This window comes from Mesoplodon bidens, assembly GCF_964165515.1.
Source record: "Mesoplodon bidens genome assembly, chromosome: 2".
NCBI lineage: Eukaryota > Metazoa > Chordata > Mammalia > Artiodactyla > Ziphiidae > Mesoplodon > Mesoplodon bidens.
The window spans coordinates 70,916,889-70,941,783 of record NC_138177.1 but is presented as its reverse complement, the minus strand read 5'-3'; the positions used below and the strand labels follow the sequence as shown (position 1 = coordinate 70,941,783).

At 39.6% G+C, this 24,895-nt stretch overlaps 2 protein-coding genes and 1 pseudogene across 3 annotated transcripts in view; 2 read left to right on the top strand and 1 right to left on the bottom strand.

Moving 5' to 3' along the window:
• Nucleotides 1-1,389, top strand: part of LOC308613166 (T-cell surface glycoprotein CD1b-1-like) — an 82,913-nt gene extending 81,524 nt beyond the window's left edge. Inside the window, exon 6 of the mRNA XM_081226208.1 lies at nucleotides 1,141-1,389. Within this exon, the coding sequence (XP_081082334.1) occupies nucleotides 1,141-1,304 (164 nt within the window). The 3' untranslated portion in view covers nucleotides 1,305-1,389. The remainder of the gene's footprint in view (nucleotides 1-1,140) is intronic.
• CD1E (CD1e molecule) lies at nucleotides 1,319-5,174 on the top strand (the record flags this gene model as incomplete). The annotated part of the gene is given in 9 exon segments (XM_081258109.1): nucleotides 1,319-1,337; nucleotides 1,478-1,576; nucleotides 1,876-2,172; nucleotides 2,750-2,793; nucleotides 2,797-3,019; nucleotides 3,258-3,536; nucleotides 3,940-3,962; nucleotides 3,966-4,033; nucleotides 4,164-5,174. Coding segments are annotated over 9 exon segments (1,257 nt in total). The 3' UTR covers nucleotides 4,369-5,174.
• Nucleotides 5,175-22,935: 17,761 nt separating this feature from the next.
• On the bottom strand, nucleotides 22,936-24,692 carry LOC308629828 (olfactory receptor 10T2-like; annotated as a pseudogene). Its single transcript has 2 exons — nucleotides 24,600-24,692; nucleotides 22,936-23,870 (listed from the first exon to the last, which is right to left on the bottom strand). The product of its transcript is annotated as an olfactory receptor 10T2-like (transcript).
• Between the last annotated feature and the right edge of the window lie 203 nt (nucleotides 24,693-24,895).

Here is a 24,895-nt window from a genome sequence, read left to right as displayed (position 1 = left end):
ATTGCATATGAAATGTCTGAAGCCTGTGTCATTCTCTTCTTTGTAAGTAGCCAGTATATATATCTGAAACTTTGTGAGGGTTTTTTTTTTTTTTTGTCTTTAGAATTCAGAAACAATAGCAGGATGAGACTGAGTGTGGATCTTTTTCAACAATTCTGATCACTATTCTGTGAGCTTTCTCTATAATAAAAGTAGAGGTTTTACATTGGGTTTTGTTTTGTTTTCGCTAAAGAAATTTTCTCTCTGAAACCTTAGTGTCTGGCAAATTTCTTGGCACCCAGTGGGCATTAACTAATGTCACAAACAAAGGTATGGTGTTTCAACTGCCTTGAGGCTGCCACAGCAAACATCAATGAAAGGAACCAAAATAAACTTTCAACTCAGTAATTAACTCTCCCGTGCACACTCCAGTTCCCTAGATTCACTTTCCCGCCTCCAGTGGAACTCCTCTCTAGTCAGTGACCACCAACAGGACACCAGTGCTCCCAGGCCATGAACTGTGAGGGGAAGGCTGCCTGTCCACCCCTCATACACAGAGTGAAGCTTGCCCACTGACCTGTAGACACACTCAACTCATTTGGTGTAGGGGCGGGGATCCAAGACCCCTGTATACTGCCCGCAGACCTATTCACACAACATGAATGGAAATCCACCTGCCTGCCAGCTCACCACTTCCAGGTTAAATCTGGAAGGGTCATAGACCCTTCAACAGTGACAACAGTGACAACTGGTCTGAGTGGGGAAACTGAGCAAAAGGGCATTTTCTATAGATTATCTGATAACCTGTACTGTCATTGTTGTTTATTTTCCATTATGGATTATGACATTTGCCTGTGGATTGTACCACTACACTCAAAATGCCTAGTGTCTTCTGATAATGATTTTGAGAAGAGCAGAATGAAGGGACAGAGGGGAACTGAGGGGGGACAGGGAGAACAAGCAGGACAAGTGAGAGGAGTGAGTATGGACTCCAGAGGGAAAACAATGGGTCAGTAGAGGAAGACAGGGAAGACCAAGAAGAGGGGGAAAGGGAGCCAGGCAGCAGACAGGAGGAGGAGACCACAGAGGGGTGAGCGGTGGGGAGACTGCTGGAAAGGCCACTGGTCATCACTGCTCACCTTCCATCACTTCTTCTCACAGAAGAGGACATTGAGAACCCAAGTGTGGACTTGATTTCTCTAAGACTAGAAGACACTAAAATTTCCAGCCAGACCACAGACAGCAGCCTTCGTCATGGGCCAGGACTGGGTGGGTCAGGAGGTTGCAGGCAAGAGCAGGAAGAAAATCTGGACTGGACAGTGTGAGAAATGGAGGAGAAATGAGAGACTGTGTGGGAGGCCTGTGACTGCCGGAGGCTGTAAGGTTTCTCCGGCAGGAAAGTGGGCAGAGGGAGAGGTTTGTGTGTTGGTGTGCCAAAGGAAGTCAGGTGAGAGGGCAAGAGGGTTGAGAGGGGACCTGTGTCTGATTCCGAGGTCAGCTTGCCTGCGGAGGCATCCTTCACCTAACAGAGCTTCAGTGTTTCTGCTGCTGCCTCTGCTCTTCAAAGGACTTCTCTGCCATGGGGCAAGCACAGTGGGTAAGCTGATCCCAGGGTGGAAAGATACCTGTGGTTGTGCACTGAAGGATGGAGAAGTTCTGGGGAGGACCTAGGGTAAGGGGGAGCAACGCTCCTACAGAATGCCCTTGGAGTCTGCCCGCCAGGCTAGTTCCAGGCAAAGTATCCTTGGCTATAGTCTCAGTTAATGTCTCTGATTTTGGAGTGAGGATGCTGGCCCGGGGGAGGGGGTGTGGGAATATGTGCAACCTGTTTAACCATATCCATAAAGAGCCCCTTTATGGGGCTCTCTTCTCCTGTCCTTTCATTCCCTCTCTCAGCTCCACAGGTCTTAGGACCCCGTCATTCGTCCGCAGAAGAGCCCCTCTCCTTCCATGTGCTCCAGATCTCCTCCTTTGCCAATCGCAGCTGGACACACACCCAGGGCTCAGGCTGGCTGGGTGAGGTGCAGACTCATGGCTGGGACAGTGTCTTGGGCACCATCCACTTTCTGAGGCCTTGGTCCCAGTGTAACTTCAGCAAGGAGGAGCTGAAGGACATCCAGGCGTTCCTGCAGTTGTACATCCATAGTTTCCCTTGGGAAGTGCAGGCCTTTGCCAGTCAGTTTCAGTTTCAATGTGAGTTCTTTGTTCCAAGCTCATATTTGCCGGAGGGCTCCGACCATCTTCTAAAGGGTAGATGGCTTATGTACCCTGACCGTCATCCAAACTTCCTGACCTTGTACTTGTCCCCCTTTGGTCACTCTCTTCTCTGCTGCACCCTTCACCACCATCCTCACTCTATCCTCCTCTTCTACCCCCATATACACAGCTCTCACACCCCTGAAAATACCCTCATAGTCTAGACCTTGAATAGTTGTCTCTTCTTGATCTTCTGCCCAGCACTCCTGGTCAGCCTTTCCCAACCAGGATTCTGCCTTCCTTTCTTCCTGGCCTGAGTGTTTACAGGATTCAGCCTGTACCTAACCACTCCCCAGTCTGCTCTTCCAGACCATCTTCTGATTCTCTAACAGTCTTCCCATCTAGCTCTTCCCCTTCATTATTTTAAACTACCTTTATTATCGCAACATTTTATTCCCACACATTTACTTCTTTTTTCCTGCCCCATCTCTAGTTTTCCATGTGATCCCCCAGCAAGTTTTTTTTTCCCTGTAATTCTTTCCATACTGATTCTCTCTTTCTTGTCCACCCACAGACCCATTTGAGCTCCAGGTATCATTTGGCTGTCCTGGGAAGGCCTAAGAAAGCTTCTTAAATGGGGCATATCAAGGATCAGATTTCCTGAGTTTCCAAGAAAATTCCTGGAAGCCATCTCCAGGAGCAGGGAGTCGAGCTCAGAATGTCTGTAAGGTGCTCAACCACTACAAATTTATTAAAGAAATCATTCAGAGCCTTCTCAGTGACATCTACCCTTGCTTTCTGGCAGGCCTCCTTGAAGCAGGGAAGTCAGAACTGCAACAACAAGGTGAGCCCAACTCTCTCTCCCCTCTTGTTTCTAGTGTTTCAACTCTTGTATTTGAGTTTTCTACCCTTTATCAACTTTTTGAATTACATAATAAGCCAGAGGGTGAAAAGTATGGGTTTAGAATTGTTTCCTAGAAAAGAGAAAGGAGTGATTACTCAAACTGCAAAGGGACCCTAAGTCACTGAGTTGTGGCCTAAGGTACGCTCCTAAATTCCACTTCTCCTCATCTCCTTTCTAGTGAAGCCAGAGGCTTGGGTGTCCAAAGGCCCCAGTCCTGGGCCTGGTCGTCTGTTGCTGATGTGCCACATCTCTGGCTTTCATCCAAAACCCATGTGGGTGATGTGGATGAGGGGTGAGCAGAAGCAGCCAGGCACTCGGCAAGGTGATGTCCTGCCCAATGATGATGGGACTTGGTATCTCCAAGTAACCCTGGACGTGGTGGCTGTGGAGGCGGCCAGCCTGAGTTGCCAAGTGAAGCACAGCAGTCTAGGAGGCCAGGACCTAATCATCCGTTGGGGTGAGAAAGAACTGGGGCCCAGCTGAGAGGTGGTAGTCTTCTCATAGACCAAGGGCTAATGAGTGAGGAGCTTAGGAAGTGGCTAGGATGCTATGCACAAGAGGATACAGGTGGGGGAATCCAAGTAAAGAAGGATGGAGCATGACAGCAGTTAAATTTCAAGAAAATGCAAGTAGAGGATTAAAGGTACTAAAGAGAAAAGAAAGAAGGACCTATTGATTTGGTGAAAGAGATAGGGAGTGGGCAGAGCAGGGACATAGACTCAAGAGGAATTGAAATAAGAGTCCTAGAAAAGACAGAGGAAAGCTCTGGGGAGGTGCCACTATTGTGAAATGAGAAGCATTAACCGTGGTAGAATAGAGAGTACTTTATAGATTGACTTCCTTATTTTATCCCCAACTAGGTGGATACTCCTTCCTCCTGATATGAATCTGTTTGATGGTAATAATTTCCCTGGTCATGTTGGTTAGAGTTGACTCATCATTTAAAAAACAGAAGTGAGTCTTTTCTTGTTTTGGCTCTTCAACTTCTTATCAACTCATTCATCTTTCCTCTATTTTCTTTTTTCCTTTCCCCTTTCTCTCTGATTTCCCTTATTTGAGATCAAGATCCCCTTTTCCCCCACAGCTCAAATCAGAACCTCCTCTCTGCCCATGTCTCCCACTCTGCCTTTCCCACAGGAGTCGATACCCAAGACCCCAGGGGTTCAGGACATCAGCTCTGCTTGGCACAGGAATCATGGACCAAAAACAGACTCTTAAAGAAATGGAAAGCCAACTCTGGCGTCATTAATTTTACCTTCCACATAAAATCCCTTTCTGCTTTTGTTTAAACATGACTCATAGCTATAAACAAAGCATGATTTTGTTAAAGCAGCTTGTTCTGGTAGAAATCCTCATCCCTTTGGAAATCTGTTTTTCCCTATCTTCCAGCAATGTCTTTCTGCTTTTGGCCACTCCTTCATCACTACTGATCCTTCAAACTCTAATTCAGATGCCTCTTTCTTAAGAGCTTCCCTGGATCACCCAGTTGATGGATCTTCTCTATGCCCCAAATTGAACTGTTCTTCCTAAATACACTCATCTCTTCCTACTCCAAACAGTAATTTTTGTTTTTGTGCTTTTTTCTCATTTGCTTGAAGGCAAGATTTACGTGTTTGTATTTGTGTCCATGACCAAAAGCCTTACCTGGACCAGGGCCAGCTTCATGAGCAGGTGACCTGTGCAGTTGTTGCCATCTTGAAATCCTACTCATTTTTGAAGGAGAGATACTGCTTTTTTTTTTTTTTTTTTTTTTTTTTTTTCGGTATGTGGGCCTCTCACTGTTGTGTCCTCTCCCGTTGCGGAGTACAGGCTCCAGACACGCAGGCTCAGCGGCCATGGCCCACGGGCCCAGCCGCTCTGTGGCATGTGGGATCTTCCCAGACCGGGGCGTGAACCCGTGTCCCCTGCATCGGCAGGTGGACTCTCAACCACTGCGCCACCAGGGAAGCCCGATACTGCCTTTTTATTTTATACTGGTCCCACAAATTGTGTAGCTTGTTTGGCTTGAAAGGGATATTTCTCAATAAATGCTGACTGAAATAAATGTATTGTCAAATAAAGTGTCTTAATCCCTTTCCTCTTTGGCATCTTTGCATCATTTGTTTATGTTCTTATTAAAACTCATTCTCTCTCCCTTTGTCTCTCATCAGAGGTGAAGGAGACAGGTATGTACTTCAGACTTCATAGCCATTGGGAGACTCGTGCATCTTCAGAGATACTTAAAGAAAATAGTAACACATTAGAGTGTCTCCTGTCAAAGAGACGATGGGGTTGGACTAACATTCCTGATTCTTTGAGATTGTGTGTTACTATATGTGTCTTTGTGGATACACATATTCAGGGGATAAATTCATATTTGGGGAAGTTAGGAAGAGAACATGGGAATTGAGGATAATTTTCATGGGCAGAGCCAAGCAATGAAGGAATAGATTGATCAGATGCCAGCTAGTTATATGTTTACTGTTCTTTATTATTTTGATTTATGATTATCATTATTACTTATACTTTGTTGTCTCCTTAATTTTTTAATATGGATTTAAAAATTATCCAATGGCTTTAATTGAGATCCCTTTGACTGAATCTGTTGGAGAGCAGGAAGCTGTTAAAGTGCAGTGTTCATACCGATGTCCAGGTGACATCTTCCCTTAAATGGGATAATTGAGCAGATTGTATAGATTGATTAGCGAGAATTTAATATTCCTTATGGGATATTTCAAGTGAACAGATGGGGTTCTACAGTCACCTATCTAGGCTGTACTCTCACACATGAACAAAGTAATGAGGCCAGCGCTTTCCCTATCAAGAGTTCATCATCTACTGAATGCCATGTTCAGACAGCCTGTCTAGGGGCAGGCCACCAGAGTCCAGAGAGGAAGGCAGAATTTTAAGGGCTTTTGGAACAATAAATAAAGTCTATATAAGTACCGCGCGCTAACCGATTGCGCCACTGGAGCTCCTCTTAACAACTTTTCCTTCAGTTTCAGTTGGTTGGCCAAATTAGCTAGTTAGGCCCTAGCAGCAAATGAAATCATATAAGTTGCAAAGAAGTCACATAAACTCAATTTGAACTCAACATGTTAAAAGACCTAAAAAGTATTCTCAATCTCTGTCACTATTAAAAGTGACCCAAACACTATTGGCAGCATATTTGTTTACCACTAAAATGTTATGTGTCACAGAACCCGGACTCTACATTTAAAGAAATTCCTTTAAATGTAGTTGTCAATGTATAAATTACTTTAGGGGAGGTAGTTGTTTCCATTTTCTGTCAAGAAATATCTAGGCTACCAGTATTTTTCAACTGAAGAACAGCAATGATTCTCAAAATATGAAATAAAGTATTTAGTTACAAAGCAAAAGATGTGTGAATGTTATAGCATATGTTTAATTTTTATTGCTTTTATTAAGTAGCAGTGTTACGTACATACCACACATTCTATTATTATACTTTCATTTGTATGCGTGGCTATTTGTGTAAGCAGGCAAAACTAAACAGAGGAAATAAGCCAAGTAATCACGGAAAAAGTACACAATGAATCAAATATAGGAAAGATTTTTTACCGGAAATCATCATCTAATAATAACCAGGTGGAAAAGGGGTCTTACAGTTAATCATCATAGATGGTTACACATAATAGCAGAACACAATGTTCAAAAGTGTGTTCCAACATGATGAATTAGCCAAATATTTTAGAAAGAAGAACTATGCAAATTAAATATTCATATCCTAAAACACGTATATTTTAGATGTCTCTACTAATTATATTAAATACATTGTGTAATAATGTAATGAATAATATACAATCTAATGGACTAAGTAAACACAACATAATGATAGTATAATTGCTCAGGTAATGTCAGCTTCTCACAAGATGAAAAATGATAATTTCTGGAAAGACATCATGTTTAAAATTTTTTTAAAAAATATCTAGAAGATATAGACTTAAAAAGTCCATGGGACAATACTTAAAATTTTATTCTTGTCACCTGAGAAACTGGGTTTGCCTCTTGGTGGGTGTTGAGCCAAAAGAAACAAACAAGCTAAAGATTGGGAAAAGGAAGTATTCATTACTTGCCGGAAGTAAGGAGGACACCAGGGATCTTTCCCAAAGCAGCGTCTCCCTGAACAGCAAAATTGGGGAAGTTTTAAACTAAGAGTACATGTACATTCGTAAACGGACTTGGGCAATTGAGAGTCCAAGCTCTAGTTGATTGTAGTCAAGAGGGTTAGAAAAGGTCAACATCATCCTCCCTTAGGTTCCAGTTGATCTGGTGGTTGAGGGGGGTTTAAATTCTGCAAAACAGAAACACAGCTGGGAATCTTTACAACTGGTGTGATACTTTGCTATTGTTGCTTCTCTTACCTGGTAACAATTTGTTCTTTTGTTCCCTTAAGATCATTATTACTGAGACCTGTTCAAGGACAAGCATTGTGGCCAGGCTTAGATCACAAAATGGCTTAGGCCAAAAATGGCTTCTCTTACATCAAGAAAGCCATGCCTGGTTCTCTTTCTCTGGGGGCCCCCTACCTTATCTGCTTACATTCTCAAATATACTCAGCTGAATCTTCATTACTTTCATCCATATCCTTATTCATATAAACTCCCATTAAGTTTTCACCTAGGGTTTACCTTCCTAGTGTTTCATTGATTTTTACAAATTTCACATATTCTAGGCTTTATAATTAGTTGTATATTTAATGCCTGCATGTATAGAAGGATTGTGAAGGTTTAATGTTTGAGTATATTCAAGTTTTATTACTGAAATGACTTTAAGCCAGTGAAAATTTTAGTGAGTTTTCCCATTGACACACAAAAGCCTCACTGGACCTGAAAAATCTACATCAACAGGTTCAGATTCAAATTCTGAGATCCCAGGTGTGCAGACATTAGGTCAGAAGAAAAAATAAATAAATGAAGCAAATGATAGAGATACAACTTTGTCTAAAGTTGAAATAACATGTTTTCACCCCCCAACAACTAACATGAAAGCATAAAACTGTGTCAAACAGAGATCTGAAAGAACACAAGATCTGATTTTCCACATTGCCAGAGGATTTCCCCCCTGCCAAGCTGTAAGCAAGGCTGATGACTCAGTTCACCCATTTCTTACTTGGAGGATGATTTATTTTTTGACACAGAGAAGAGTTTTGGTAGGAATGAGCTATGATGTTGTCATTTTAGAGAGGTAACTGGGTCTGATGTAGAGAATGGATTTAAGAGGTCAATAAGATATTTTCAGTGATTCCTCTGTAAATTGAGAAAGAACTGAACTAAAACAAGGAGAGAAGATTAATCCTGGCTGCACAATCTAACCTAAATGAGAAGTTAAACAACACATCACTGGAGAAAAAAAAAAAAAAAAAAAAAGAAACCAGTCTGTATCAAGACAAAGAAGAGTTACTTTCTATGGACTTTACCTTCACACTTCCTTGAAACTTGCTGGAAGTTTTGTCAATAGTTGCAACATAGTCCCAGCAGTCTCTGTGATGGAATTTAGGTGATGCTCACAGCCTGTATTGGGCCCACAGTAAAGTGTGCCTCAGGACTATCTTTATGGGATTAGCACTATTGAAAAAAATTGTCTTTAGAGGCCCTAGGATAACAGGCTTGAAAGTATCAATAGAAGCAAGAGAAAGTTAAAGATGACTAGGGATTTTTTCTGGTTAAGAAAATAGAGAGGGTAATAGAAAATTTTCCAATTACTTCAGTTTAAACATTGCTTATGATAAAGAAGATGGCCCCTATTCTTCAGGAAAGTAAGAAGAGTTTCACTAGAAAAGTGATAACATTTAATAAATAACCTGTTGGTAATAAATGCATCTGAGGAAAATGGGAGAAGAACTAAAGACATTTTAAGTATTTCAGCTAGAAATTAAGGAATATAAAACATCAAAAGAGAACTGGTTAAAGTAATTAATATTATTGTAAATGTCTACCTTTGTCAAATATATGACAAAATTTTAGCTTTTTTTTCCAAGAAAGAGGCTGTATCCACAATTTAAAAATGATCACCCCCCAATAAATGGGTCCCAGGGCATGGACTCTTAGTGTCTGAATTAACCTTTCAGTTACGTGGAGTTTTCTTCTAAATAAATTTTCAGTTCATGAGATGTTTCCTATTAACTTAAGCTGAAAGCATAATATCTATATCTATTAATTAACCTGCCTGAAATTATATGTCTGAAAGGCCCTATGGAAGAAATGTAACTCATAGGAACAGAAAGTAGGATGGTGGTTGTCAGGGGCTAGAGGGTGGGGGAAGTGGGGAGTTTCTGTTCAATGAGTATAAAGTTTCATTTATGCAAGATCAAAAATTTCTAGGAATCTGCTGTACAGCATTTATAGTTAGCAATACTGTACTGTACCCTTAAAAATTTGTCACAAGGTTAAATCTCATGGTATGTGTTTTTTTAATCAAAAATTTAAAAAACAGACACATGCATAGAAGGTGTCTATAAAAGTTCATATTGTTTGTTGCATCAGGGTAGTGTTATTGCAGTGAATTACATGTGTTCACCACACTGCAGTGCATATAATACACTATGTAGAGACACAAGAATGAAAGGTGTTTCTAAGAGTCATAGCTGTGCATATGAATCAGGACTGTCCTATTTCAATGGAAGATGTGTTCATTATATTGTGATGTATGTAATAAACTATGTGAAAACACATGTTTAAAGAAAGGATACCAATGGTTATGGAGCAGGATTTGGGATGCTTTTTCTTTTCTTTTCTTTTCTTTTTTTGAGTTAATTTGGTCCTAAATGGTTTTTGAGTATAAAGGCTTATTTGATAAAAATGTGTGAAACTTGACTTCAGACTAATTTTTAGTGAGAGCCAATTGTACTTACAAAATATTTTATTACCATTCACAGACATGCTTAATATTTTATTTTATGTTTTATTTTGTTCTGCTATTAATCACAAAATGACCAGATGAGTAGAATAGTTCATGTGGGGAGTGTGTATATAAGGAGAAAACATTATTTTTCTTTAGATTTTAATTTATATTTTATTGTGGCAACATTGTTTTATAATGCATGTTTAATATTTCACCACTAAGATGACTCTGTGTGTGTGTGTGTGTGTGTGTGTGTGTATTTAAAATTAGGGGAGGCTGAATGTCCAAGATGACAACTAACAGGAATTTGCCAGGCACTTTTTGAGTGTGAAAATAAGTTTTAGAAAACGAGCCTGTGATTGTGAGGATGAAGCATGAGGCAGCCTTAAAAAAGGCATGGAAGTGTCATTTCTTCCTAAAATCTATTTTGTCGCACACACAAACAAACAAACAAAACCCTGGGAACGTGAGACCAGTGGGCCTTAAACATAGCACGAGGGAATTAAAACTGGGTTGCATGATGTATAAAACGGAGTCTGAAGTAGACAATTACTTTGCTGGGATATTTTAATTTGAGGTGAGAGTAATGATTATTAGTGGACTAGAAATTTATGTTAAGCTCTCATAAGTTAATTATTTGTATTCTCCTCAATTCTCTAATATAATGTGGATACAATCATATCACAATTTAATATTGGAGTCACAGTCATGGAGTATTTAATTGATTCCTTAATTGACCTATACACTCGTATCATAATGGAAATGAATGACAGCATCCTCACTGATGGTAGAATGCACAAGCTATTTGAATGTTTGACTGTCTGAGTTTAGATGATGACTAAATATAGAAAAGCCAGCTTCCCAATACACATGCTCATGGGGACTTGAATTTTCAAACCTTTTGTGCTCAGGTAGAAAACCAAGAGTTTTGATTGAGAGTTATAAGATTTACCAGATACGAACACAGGATGCAAAACTATATTTGAATTCCAGATAAACAACAAATAAATTTTTTAGTACAGCTTATATGATATTTCAGGCACTCATAGTAAGTCATTATTTGTGTTTATTTGAATTTAAAATTAATGGAGCATCCTGTAATTTATCTGGCAACTCTATATGATCCCACAAGAATTAGTATTCATTTATTTATTTGAAAAAACCCTTTTTATTTTGAAATAATTATGCATTCACAAGACATTGCACAGAGAGGTCATCCTGTTTCCCCCAATGGTTATATCTGACATACCTACAGTATAATATCAAAACGAGGAAATTGATGTTGTAAAATATGTGTATGCTTCTATGCCATTTTCACAGATATAGGTTTGTGTAATCATTTATTTCCCTTTCTTCAGACTCTAGCAAGGTAAGTTTTTTTTTTAACATCTTTATTGGAGTATAATTACTTTACAGTCGTTGTTAGTTTCTGCTTTATAATGAAGTGAATCAGCTATATGTATATATATATATATCCCCATATCTCCTCCCTCTTGCGTCTCCCTCTCACACTCCCTATCCCACCCCTATAGGTGGTCACAAAACACCAAGTTGATCTCTCTGTGCTATGCGGCTGCTACCCACTAGCTATCTATTTTACCTTTGGTAGTGTATATATGTGAGTGCCGCTCTCTCACTTCATCCCAGCTTAACCTTCTCACTCCTGGTGTCCTCAAGTACATTCTGTACGTCTGTGTCTTTATTCCTATCCTGACCCTAGGATCTTCAGAACCATTTTATTTTTCTTTTTAGATTGCATATATATGTGATAGCATACGGTATTTGTTTTTCTATTTCTGACTTACTTCACTCTGTATGACAGACTCTAGGTCCATCCACCTCACTGCAAATAACTTGATTTCGTTTCCCTTTATGGTTGAGTAATATTCCATTGTATATATGTACCATGTCTTCTTTATCCATTCATCTTTTGATGGACACTTAGGTTGCTTCCATGTCCTGGCTATTTTAAATAGAGCTGCAATGAACATTGTGGTACATGATTCCTTTTGAATTATGGTTTTCTCAGGGTATAAGCCCAGTAGTGGGATTGCTGGGTCATATGGTAGTTTTATTTGTAGTTTTTTAAGGAACCTCCATATTGTTCCCCATAGTGGCTGTATCAATTTACATTCCCACCAACAGTGCAAGAGGTTTCCCTTTTCTCCACATCCTCTCCAGCATTCATTGCTTGTAGATTTTTTATGCTGATCATTCTGACTGGTGTGAGGTGATACCTCATTGTACTTTTGATTTACAGTTCTCTAATGATTAGTGATGCTGAGCATCCTTTCATATGTTTGTTGGCAATCTATATATCTTCTTTAGAGAAATGTCTATTTAGGTCTTCTGCCCATTTTTGGATTGGGTTGTTTGTTTTTTGATATTGAACTGCATGAGCTGCTTATATATTTTTGAGGTTAATCCTTTGTCAGTTGCTTCATTTGCAAATATTTTCTCCCATTCTGAGGGTTGTCTTTTCATCTTGTTTATGGTTTCCTTTGCTGTGCAAAAGCTTTTAAGTTTCATTGGGTCCCATTTGTTTATTTTTGTTTTTATTTCCATTTCTCTAGGAGGTGGGCCAAAAAGGATCTTGCTGTGATTTATGTCATAGAGTGTTCTGCCTTTGGTTTCAACTAACAGTTTTATAGTATCTGGCCTTACATTTAGGTCTTTAATCCATTTTGAGTTAATTTTTGTGTATGGTGTTAAGGAGTGTTCTAATTTCATTCTTTTACATGTAGCTGTCCAGTTTTCCCAGCATCACTTATTGCAGAAGCTGTCTTTTTTCCTTTGTATATTCTTGCCTCTTTTATCAAAAATAAGGTAACCATATGTGCGTGGCTTTACCTCTGAGCTTTCTATCCTGTTCCATTGATCTATATTTCTGTTTTTGTGCCAGTAACATACTGTCTTGATTACTGTAGCTTTGTAGTATAGTCTGAAGACAGGGAGCCTGATTCCTCCAGCTCCATTTTTCTTTCTCAAGATTGCTTTGGCTATTCTGGGTCTTTTGTGTTTCCATACAAATTATGAAATTTTTTGTTCTAGTTCTGTGAAAAATGCCATTGGTTGTTTGATAGGGATTGCATTGAATCTGTAGATTGCTTTGGGTAATATAGTCATTTTCACAGTGTTGATTCTTCCAATCCAAGAACATGGTCTCTCTCTCCATCTGTTTGTATCATCTTTAATTTCTTTCATCAGTATCTTCTACTTTTCTGCATACAGGTCTTTTGACTCCTTAGGTAGGTTTATTCCTAGCTATTTTATTCTTTTTGTTGCAATGGTAAATGGGAGTGTTTTCTTAATTTCACTTTCAGATTTTTCATCATTAGTGTTTAAGAATGCAAGAGATTTCTGTGCATTAATTTTGTATCCTGCTATTTTACCAAATTCATTGAGTAGATCTAGTAGTTTTCTGGTAGCATCTTTAGGACTCTCTATGTATAATATCATGTCATCTGCAAACAGTGACAGTTTTACTTCTTCTGTTCCAATTTGGATTCTTTTATTCCTTTTTCTTCTCTGATTGCTGTGGCTAAAACTTCCAAAACTATGTTGAATAATAGTGATGAATGGACAACCTTGTGTGGTTCCTGATCTTAGAGGAAGTGGTTTCAGTTTTTCACCATGGAGAACGATGTTGGCTGTGGGTCTGTTATATATGGCCTTTATTATATTGAGGTAATTTCCCTCTATGCCTACTTTGTGGAGGGTTTTTTTTTTTTTCATAAATGGGTGTTGAATTTTTTTTGAAAGCTTTTTCTGCATCTATTGAGATGATTATATGATTTATATCCTCCAATTTGTTAATATGGTTTATCACATTGAATGATTTGCATATATTGAAGAATCCTTACATTCCTGGGATAAACCTCACTTGATCATGGTGTATGATCCTTTTAATGTGCTGTTGGATTCTGTTTGCTAGTGTTTTGTTGAGGATTTTTGCATCTGTGTTCATCAGTGATATTGGTGGGTTGTTTTCTTTCTTTGTGACCTCTTTTTCCGGTTTTGGTATCAGGGTGATGGTGGCCTCGTGGAATGAGTTTAGGAGTGTTCCTCCCTCTGCTATATTTTGGAAGAGTTTGAGAAGGATAGGTGTTAGCTCTTCTCTAAATGTTTGATAGAATTCGCCTGTGAAGCCATCTGGTCCTGAGCTTCTGTATTTTGGAAGATTTTTAATCACAGTCTCAATTTCAGTGCTTGTGATTGGTTTATTTATATTTTCTATTTCTTCCTGGTTTAGTCTCAGAAGGTGGTGCTTTTCTAAGAATTTTTCCGTTTTATTCCAGGTTGTCCATTTTATTTTCATATAGTTGCTTGGAGTAATCTCTCATGATCCTTTGTGTTTCTGCAGTGTCAGTTGTTACTTCTTTTTCATTTCTACTTCTATTGATTTGAGTCTTCTCCCTTTTTTTTCTTGTTGAGTCTGGCTAAAGGTCTATCAATTTTCTTTATCTTCTCAAAGAACCAACTTTTAGTTTTATTGATCTTTGCTATTGATTTCTTCATTCCGTTTTCATTTATTTCTTATATGATCTTTATGATTACTTTCCTTCTGCTAACTTTGGGGTTATTTTTTGTTCTCCTTTCTCTAATTGCTTTAGGTGTAAGGTTAAGCTGTATATTTGAGATGTTTCTTGTTTCTCGAGGTAGGATTGTATTATTATAATTTTCCCTTATAGAACTGCTTTTGCTGCATCCCATAGGTTTTGTATCATTGTGTTTTCATTGTCATTTGTTTCTAGGTATTTTTTGATTTCCTCTTTGATTTCTTCAGTGATGTCTTGGTTATTTAGTAGTGTATTGTTTAGCCTTCATGTGTTTGTATTTTTTACAGATCTTTTCCTGTAATTGATATGTAGTCTCATAGCACTGTTGTTGGAAAAGATACTTGATATGATTTCAATTTTATTAAATTTACCAAGCTTGATTTTTGACCCAAGATATGATCTATCCTGGAGAATGTTCCATGAGCATTTGAGAAAAATGTGCATTTTGTTGTTTTTGGATGGAATGTCCTATAAATATCAATTCAGTCCATCTTGTTTAATGTATCATTTAAACCTTGTGTTTCCTTATTTATTTTCATTTTGGATGATCTGTCCATTGGTGCAAGTGCAGTGTTAAAATCCCCTACTATGATTGTGTTATTGTTAATTTCCCCTTTTATGGCAGTTAGCATTAGCCTTATGTATTAAGGTGCACCTATGTTGTGTACATATATATTTACAATTGTTATATCTTCTTCTTGGATTCATCCCTTGATCATTATGTAGTGTCCTTCTTTGTCCTTGTGATAGTCTTTATTTTAAAGTTTATTTTGTCTGATATGAGAATTGCTACTCCGGCTTTCCTTTGATTTTCATTTGCATGGCATATCTTTTTACATCACCTCACTTTCAGTCTGTATGTGTCCCTAGGTCTGAAGTGTGTCTCTTGTAGACAGAATATATACAGGTCTTGTTTTTGTATCCATTCAGCTAGTCTATGTCTTTTGGTTGGCACCTTAAATCCATTTTCTTTTAAGGTAGTTGTCGATATGATATTTCTATTACCATTTTCTTAATTGTTTTGGGTTTGTTATTGTAGGTATTTTCCTTTTCTTGTATTTCTTGGCTAGAGAAGTTCCTTTAGCACTTGTTGTAAAGCTGGTTTGGTGGTGTTGAATTCTCTTAGCTTTTGCTTGTCTGTAAAGGTTTTAATTTCTCCATTGAATCTGAATGAGATCCTTGGTGGATAAGGTAATCTTGATTGTATGTTTTTCCCTTTAATCACTTTAAATATATCCTGCTCCGGGCTTTTCTGGTGGTGCAGTGGTTGAGAGTCTGCCTGCCGATGCAGGGGACACGGGTTCGTGCCCCGGTCCGGGAAGATTCCACATGCCATGGAGTGGCTATGCCCGTGAACCATGGCTGCTGAGCCTGCGCGTCTGGAGCCTGTGCTCTGCAACGGGAGAGGCCACAACAGTGAGAGGCCCGTGTACCACACACACACACACACACACACACAATATATATATATATATATCCTGCCCCTCCCTTCTGGCCTGCAGAATTTCTGCTGAAAGATCAGCTGTTAACCTTATGGGGATTCCCTTGTATGTTATTTGATGTTTTTCCCTTACTGCTTTTAATATTTTTTGTTTGTATTTAATTTTTGATAGTTTGCTTAATATGTGTCTTGGCATGTTTCTCCTTGGATTTATCCTGTACGGGAGTCTCTGCTCTTCATGGAGTTGATTGAATATTTCCTTTCCCATATTAGGGAAGTTTTCAACTATAGTCTCTTCAAAAATTTTCTCCATCACTTTCTTTTTCTCTTCTTCTTCTGGGACCTCTGTAATTTGAATGTTGTTGCATGTAATGTTGTCCCAGAAGTCTCAGAGACTGTCCTCATTTGTTTTCATTCTTTTTACTTTATTCTGCTCTATGGTAGTTATTTCCACTATTTTATTTTCCAGATCACATCCATTTCCTTCCTCAGTCTTTCTGCTATTGATTCCTCCTAGAGAATATTTAATTTCATTTATTGTGTTGATCATCATTGTTTGGTTGCTCTTTACTCCTTCTAGGTCCTTATTAATAGTTTCTTTTATTTTGTCCATTCTACTTCCAAGATTTTGGATCATCTTTACTACCATTACTCTGAATTATTTTAGGTAGACTGCCTATTTCCTCTTCATTTGTTTCTTCTGGTGTTTTTTTGCCTTGCTCCTTAATCTGCTGTGTGTTTCTCTGTCTTTTCATTTTGCTTAACTTACTGTGTTTGGGGTCTCCTTTTTGCTGGCTGCATGTTTGTAGTTACCATTGTTCTTGGTGTCTGCCCCCAGTGATTAAGGTTGGTTCAGTGGGTTTTGTAGGCTTCCTAGTGGAGGGGACTAGTGCCTGTGTTCTGGTGGATGAGGCTGGACCTTGTCTTTCTGGTGGGCAGGACCACATCCAGTGGTATATTTGGGGCTGTCTGTGACCTTATTATGATTTTAGGAAGCCTCTCTGCTAATGGGTCGTGTTGTGTTCCTGTCTTGTTAGTTGTTTGGCATGGGGTGTCCAGCACTTGAACTTGCTGGTTGTTGAGTAGAGCTGGATCTTAGTGTTGAGATGGAGATCTCTGGGAGAGCTTTTCAGTTGATATTATGTGGAGCCAGGAGGTCTCTGGTGGACCAGTGTCCTGAACTCGGCTCTGCCACCTCAAATGCACAGGCTTGACACCTGGCTGGATCCCCAGACACTGTCAGCCATATGGCTCAGAAGAAAAGGGAGAAAAAAAAGAAAGAAAGAAAGAAAGAATCAAGTAAAATAAAATAAAATAGAGTCATTAAAATAAAAGATAAAAGAAAATTATTAAAAATTAAAAAATTTTTTAAAGCAAAACAAGAAAAGAAAGAAAGAAGAGAGCAAGCAAAGAAAAATCAAATCCACCAATGATAACAAACACTAAAAACTATACTAAAAACAAACAAACAAACAAAAACGGACAGACAGAACTCTAGGACAAATGGTAAAAGCAAAGCTATACAAACAAAATTACACAAAGAGGCATACACATACACACTCACAAAAAGGGAAAAAGGAAAAAAAATCTATATATATTTAAAAAAAAGGAAGAGAGCAACCAAATCAATAAACAAATCTACCAATGATAATACACTCTAAATACTAATCTATGATAAACATAAAACCAGAAACAAATCAGTTGCAGAAAGCAAACTCCAAGTCTACAGTTGCTCCCAAAGTCCACCACCTCAGTTTTGGGATGATTCATTGTCTGTTGAGGTATTCCAGAGACGCCGGTACATCAAGCTGATTGTGGAGATTTAATCCACTGCTCCTGAGGCTGCTGGGAGGAATTTCCCTTTCTCTTCGTTGTTTGCACAGCTCCTGGGGTTCAGCTGTGGATTTGGCTCCGCCTTAAGGGCGTCTATTCTTAACTCAGACAGGATGCTGTTAAAGTAGCAGCTGATTAGTGGTCTCTGGCTCACTCAGGACCGGGAGACGGAGGGTTATGGAATGCGGGGCAAGCCTGCAGCGGCAGAGGCCGACATGACTTTGCACCAGTCTGAGGCGCGCCGTGTGTTCTCCGGGGGAAGTTGTCCTTGTATCACGGGACACTGGCAGTGGTGGGCTGCACAGGCTCCCGGGAGGGGAGGTGTGGATAGTGACCTGTGCTTGCACAGAGACTTCTTGGTGGCTGCAGCAGCAGCCTTAGCGTTTCATGCCTGTCTTTGTTGTCCGTGCTGATAGCCGCGCCTTGCTTCCGTCTCTGGAGCTCAGTTAGGCGGTGCTCTGAATCCCCTCTCCTCACTCACCCAGAAACAATGGTCTCTTGTCTCTTGGGCAGGTCCAGAGATTTTCCCGGACTCCCTCCCGGCTAGCTGTAGTTCACTAGTCCCCTTCAGGCTGTGTTCATGCAGCCAACCCCAGTCCTCTCCCTGGGATCTGACCTCCGAAGCCTGAGCCTCAGCTCCCAGCCCCCACCCATCCCTGCGGGTGAGCAGACAAGCCTCTCAGGCTGGTGAGTGCTGGTCGGCACCGATCCTCTGTGCGGGAATTTCTCTAATTTGCCCTCTGCACCCCTGTGGCTGCGCTCTCCGCCGTTGCTCAGAAGCGTCCCCCCTCCGCCACCCACAGTCTCCGCCCACCAAGGGGCTTCCTAGTATGTGGACAACTTTCCTCCTTCACGGCTCCCTCCCAGAGGTGCAGGTCCCATCCCTATTTTTTTGTCTCTGTTTTCTCTTTTTTCTTTTACCTTACCCAGGTACGTGGGGAGTCTCTTACCTTTTGGGAAGTCTTAGGTCTTCTGCCAGTGTTCAGCAGGAGTTGTTCCACATGTAGATGTATTTGTGGGGAGGAAGGTGATCTCCATGTCTTACTCCTCTGCCATCTTGAACGCCTCCTCAAGAATTAATATTTAAATGCAGTCATTTTTGCTGGAAGAAAGAAGAATCCTGACTCCCAGCTAGTTCATTGTCTGGGCTTCACAAACTGAGTTCTATGTTCACTTGAAACAGGATTATTATGACAGAGTAAATGGTGCTTAATTTTATTTATCTAGTTATAATTTTATGCTATATAAGCCATGATATCACTGCTCGTATTATTTTTTTCTTAACAGATTCATTTATTACATTTTACTAATTACTTAAGTAATTTAATAATAATTGTAAATTTTATAAAAGTACTATATTAACACAAACTTACAATTCTCTAAATATTAGAATAAAACATGAAATAATCATTTGCCTCTTTTCTAGGGTAGGAACAGCCTTCTCAACGTTCAGTGTATATTACTCTAGAGGTTTCAGGGAAATACACATAAGGATAGAATAATTGTTAGTGCATCTTTCAGGAATATCGAGTTTTACTTGGAGTTTTTAGAATACAGTCTTGAATGTTTGTGCTCTCAGCATTTAAGCAATCTCCTTTTATCTTGTAAGTAAATGTATTTTTCCATAACATTCAAGAAGAAAAATATCTTTGTGCACGGTGAGTGGCAGGAAAGTTCGGTAGTTTTATGTTCAAACTGCACAGAACTTTATAGCTATTGTATAAAGTTGTGACATAAACAACCGCAGTTTTGTATAGTTTTGTGTAAGATGCAGATGAAAGTAAAATTTTTTAGCTTTTAAAAAGGATAGAAAAGACCCTGGGGATGAGAAGTCATATTTTAGTGCTTAATATAAATGGATAAAAGAGATTGAAATAGCTATGCTGATGTAGTCTACTGAGATTATAGGTGGATCACATAATTAATTGAATAGTAGATAAAACTCCTAAGACTAGGGCTTCCCTGGTGGCGCAGTGGTTGAGAATATGCCTGCTAATGCAGGGGACACAGGTTCGGGCCCTGGTCTGGGAGGATCCCACATGCCGCGGAGAAACTAGCCCCGTGAGCCACAACTACTGAGCCTGCGCGTCTGGAGCCTGTGTTCCACAAAAAGAGAGGCTGCGATAGTGAGAGGCCCGTGCACCGTGATGAAGAGTGGCCCCCGCTTGCCACAACTGGAGAAAGCCCTCCCACAGAAACGAAGACCCAACACAGCAAAAATAAATTAATTAATTAAAAGTAATGCATGCCTTAGGAGAGCAGTTGAATAAACTGTAGTACACTAAACAAACAAACAAACAAACAAACAAAAAAACCTCCTAAGACTAAGATGTGGGGTGTAGTGGTTAATAGCTACTGCCCAATATCATACAGAGTGAAGTAAGTCAGAAAGAGAAAAAAAAATACTGCATGCTAACACATATATATGGAATCTAAAAAAAAATGGTTCTGATGAACCTAGGGGCAGGACAGGAATAAAGATGCAGATGTAGAGAATGGACTTGACATGGGGAGGAGGAAGGGTAAGCTGGGATGAAGTGAAAGAGTAGCACTGACATATATACACTACCAAATGTAATGTAGATAGCTAGTGGGAAGCAGCTGCATAGCACAGGGAGATCAGCTCAGTGCTCTGTGACCACATAGAGGGGTGGGATAGGGAGGGTGGGGGGGGAGATGCAAGAGGGTGGGGATAAGGGGATATATGTACACATATAGCTGATTCACTTTTTTATACAGCAGAAACTAACACACAATTGTAAAGCAATTATACTCCAATAAAGATGTTAAAAAAAAAAAAAAAAGCTACTGCCCACATCAGAGAAGCTGGAGGGGGAAGCTAGGGCTACGCTAGAGGAAAGGTTGCCATATGTAAGAGGATGGGGTAAACTAGAGAAGAAAACATTACATATAGCCTACATTCTTATTTGCAAATATCAGATTTTCAACATCAAATATAGATATCTAATTACTGGCAAATGATTTTGAGGCGTTTGTTTCTGAAACTTTCTTGAGTCTCTTGATTAATCCCTCCACACTGACCTTGCTTTGGAGAAAGTTTTCAGTGGGAAATGAATGCCTATCAATATTTTCAGCTTTGTTAATCATAAAATTTATCGTAACCATTTTTATGTGTGCAGTTCAGTAGTATTAAGTATATTCACAGTGTTGTAAAACAGATCTATAGAACTTATTCATCTTGCAAATCTGAAACTCTGTAAGCATCAAACAACAACTCTCCTTTTCCTAAGTGAAATAAGCCAGTCATAAAAAGATGAGCTAGATATACTGTAAGGCATTTCCTCATTTAATCCTTTTAAAAACCATGTTTTACTTAGTCTCATTTCACAGGATTTAAGTTATTGTACATCCTCACACAAGAAATATGTTAGGAAACTTATTCATTATTGTTATTATTATTATTTTTTGTGGTATGTGGGCCTCTCACTGTTGTGGCCTCTCCCATTGTGGAACACAGGCTCCGGACATGCAGGCTCAGCAGCCATGGCTCACGGGCCTAGCTGCTCCGTGGCATGTGGGATCTTTCCAGACTGGGGTACGAACCCGTGTCCCCTGCATCGGCAGGCGGATTCTCAACCACTGCACCACCAGGGAAGCGCCAGGAAACTTATTTTTAAATCTATTTTAAGGGCTTCCCTGGTGGTGCAGTGGTTAAGAATCCACCTGCCAATGCAGGGGACACAAGTTTGAGCCCTGGTCTGGGAAGATCCCACATGCTGTGGAGCAACTAAGCCCGTGCACCACAACTACCAATCCTGCACTCTAGAGCCCGTGAGCCACAACTACTGAGCCCGTGTCCCACAACTACTGAAGCCCGTATGACTCAGCTACTGAAGCCCGTGCACCTAGATCCTGTGTTTGGCACAAGAGAAGCCATTGCAATGAGAAGCCCGCACACTACAACAAAGAGTAGCCCCCGCTCACCGCAACTAGAGAAAGCCCATGTGGAGCAACAAAGACCCAATGCAGCCAAAAATAAATAAATAAATAAAATTTATTTTTTTAAAAAAAGCTATGTTATATGACCCCACCCACCCACCCAAGCAAGAGCTCCTAAACTACATGTTGCTCAAGTGGAAGGCTGAGAAATGAACACTTATGAAATTAGTTTCTTATAAAATTATGTTGTCTTATTGAAACATATCTTTAGCAAAACTCGCAGCAAGAACAAAACTCAGCCAAATAAATATAATATATATTATAGGTGACTAAAATTTGGTTATTTCTTATAGTGAGACATGAAAGAATGAGGCAACCATACTTTTATTACTCTTTTCCTACAATACCTAGTTTAATGCTTTGCACATAGTAGCAGATGCATAAACAGAACTCTTGGATGGTCAACTTACTTTCACACTGAAACTGGCATTAAGTACAATCCTAGTTTATGGAATGAAGAAAGGAAAGTGAAGGGAAGTGGAAAAAAACTAATAATTTTTCATGCCTTCTATCAGAAGAGGACCAAATTGCTTTACATCTATTAATTCCTTTAGTTCTTACAATGCCCAACTGAGAAGGTGTTAAAGGTCTCATGATACATAGAGAATAACTGAACATGAGAGAAGTTAAGTCTGGGCCATGGCATTTGGCTGGAAAATGATCCAAATCAATATTCAAACCTAGGTCTTTATGATTCCAGAGTCCATGTTTTCTCCTCTACCATCAGCCTCATGGAACTTTGATTCTCTCCTCATTTATCCATAATCAAATTATTCTTTTTGTCTATAAATAATGTATTTACTATAAATATTGATTTTAAACCTCAAAAGATATATAGAAACATTCAGAGACATAAACAACATTCCCTACTGTTTCCTTCACTGGACATTCTTAGAATGGACAAGCTGGACATTCTTAGAAAAATAATGTAACACTGTAGTGTTGATCAGAGAAAACTGATATTTTAAATGTTCAAAAATAGCATGGCTTGAGTCTTTGAAATTTGCCACACTCACATAACTTTCTGGAGAACAAATGTTACAACCTCTACAGTGAATACAGGCTAAACACAAAGAAGGACTTCCCAATAAAAATAATCAATGTAACCCAAGGTCCTATTTTCTTGTTTTCTTTTTTTTGACAAAAGAGTGTAGGTATATTTATTGAAGTTCTACCCCAGACACTTTCATGAATATAACTTCCCTGACTTATCAACTCACTCATGCAGTTTTGGGAAATGAGTACCTACTGAGAACATTTCTCAGAGCCGTCTTCACTTCTTTATTCCTCAGTGTGTAGACAAGGGGCTTGAGTTGCAGGGTGATCACCATATAGGTCACTGCCCCAAGTCGGTCCTTATTTGAGAAGTACAGGGATGTGGGCCTCAAGTAGATAAAGGAAGCACAGCCATAGTGAACAATAACCACTGTGAGGTGGGAGACACAGGTGGCAAAGGCCTTATGTTGTCCCTCCACTGAAGAGATCTTGAGGATGGTGGAAACAATGAAGACACAGGAGATGAAGATCAACACAAAGGGAACAAGCACTACCAGAATGCTGAGTAAGAAGATAACCATCTCCTTCAGGTTGATGCCTGCACAGCCCAGTTTTATGACAGGGGAAATGTCAGAAGTGGTTGATCTGATTGGAGGCACAGAAGGGTACAGTAAGCACCAGGACGTTGACAACCACAGAGATCAGGAAACTACAGAAGCTTGAGGCTAAACCCTGCAGTATGCAGGTGGATCGGCTGACGATGACTGTGTAGTTGAGAAGGGTTGCAGATGGCAACATAGTGATGGTAGCCCATCACAACAATTAGAAAAGAGTTGGTACAAGCCAAGCCCACAAAGAAATAGAGCTTGGCAGCACACCCAGGGAAAGAAGTAGTTCTAGTTGTGGAAAGCAGATTGGTCAGCATTTTTGGTACGATGACCAAGGTTTAGCAGGTTTCAGAGCAGGAGAGGACAAAGAGAAAGAAATACATAGGGATGTGCAAAGCCTGATCCCGAAGAATGACAGTCATGATGGTGGCACTGGCCATCAGAGTGGTCAGGTAGACCAGGAGGAAGATAAAGAAGAGAAGGATCTGCAGATCCCCCAGGTTTGAGAAGCCTATAAGGACGAACTCGGTGATCATGCTCTGGTTTTGTCTCTACATTGGTCGCTGGGAATCAGACTCAGACATCCTGAAACTGACAACAGAAAGAATTTGAGAAAAGTGTATGCCCCCAGAGAAATCATGTTTGTGTTTCTGTACAAAGTTGATAATACTGGTCTGAAAAAATGAGTAAAAAACACATCAAGCACTTTGATCAGGGGTGAGTGGAAAGCAGGAGGCATGAATACTAGTGACATAAGAAAATTCCCAATTCAACAATACCTGAAGAAATTTATTTTTATTTGTATAAGTTGTTTCCATTTCTCTGTCTTCTTATTTGTATAGAAGTTTCATACCTAGTGTGTTAAATCAAGAGGTGATTCTAGAGTTCATCTCATCTAATCGTGCCATTTTATGGAAACCGAGTTTCAAAAAGATTAAACCATTTGCTTAACCCACATGAGAGTGACAGTCTTGAGAAATCACCTATCTTCAAAGTTATTTTATGAAAATCTGAATTGGAAAAACAAAAACAATTGAAAAGTCATCTATCCAGCCCCTCATATACTTGACACAAATACTGCTTGCTTATATATAATGAAGTGTTGAGCTTTATTTGCACATGATCAATTGTGAAGCCTTTGGCATGGGCTTAGAATGATACCACATATTGGGGTTTCCCTTGTCATGAGTGCATGGGAATTTGGGAGTAAGAATCTAACTAAAGCTCAAATCATGCTCAGAGCGTGCCAGGTCCTGGGCTGACATATTCGCTCCCTTGACCTCTGCCTCAATGTCTGCTGCCTCCATAATGTTCTCAGAAGAAGTCTCACCATTATCTGTGGGGAGACCTGTAGTTTGATTCAGAGATAACATAATTCTAAAACCTTTACTCTAGCCTTAGAAAATCATACAGTCTTCCTAAGTGTCCATGATCAGATGAATGGATAAAGAAGATGTGGCACATATATACAATGGAATATTACTCAGCCATAAAAAGAAACAAAATTGAGCTATTTGTAATGAGGTGTATAGACCTAGAGTTTGTCATACAGAGTGAAGTAAGTCAGAAAGAGAAA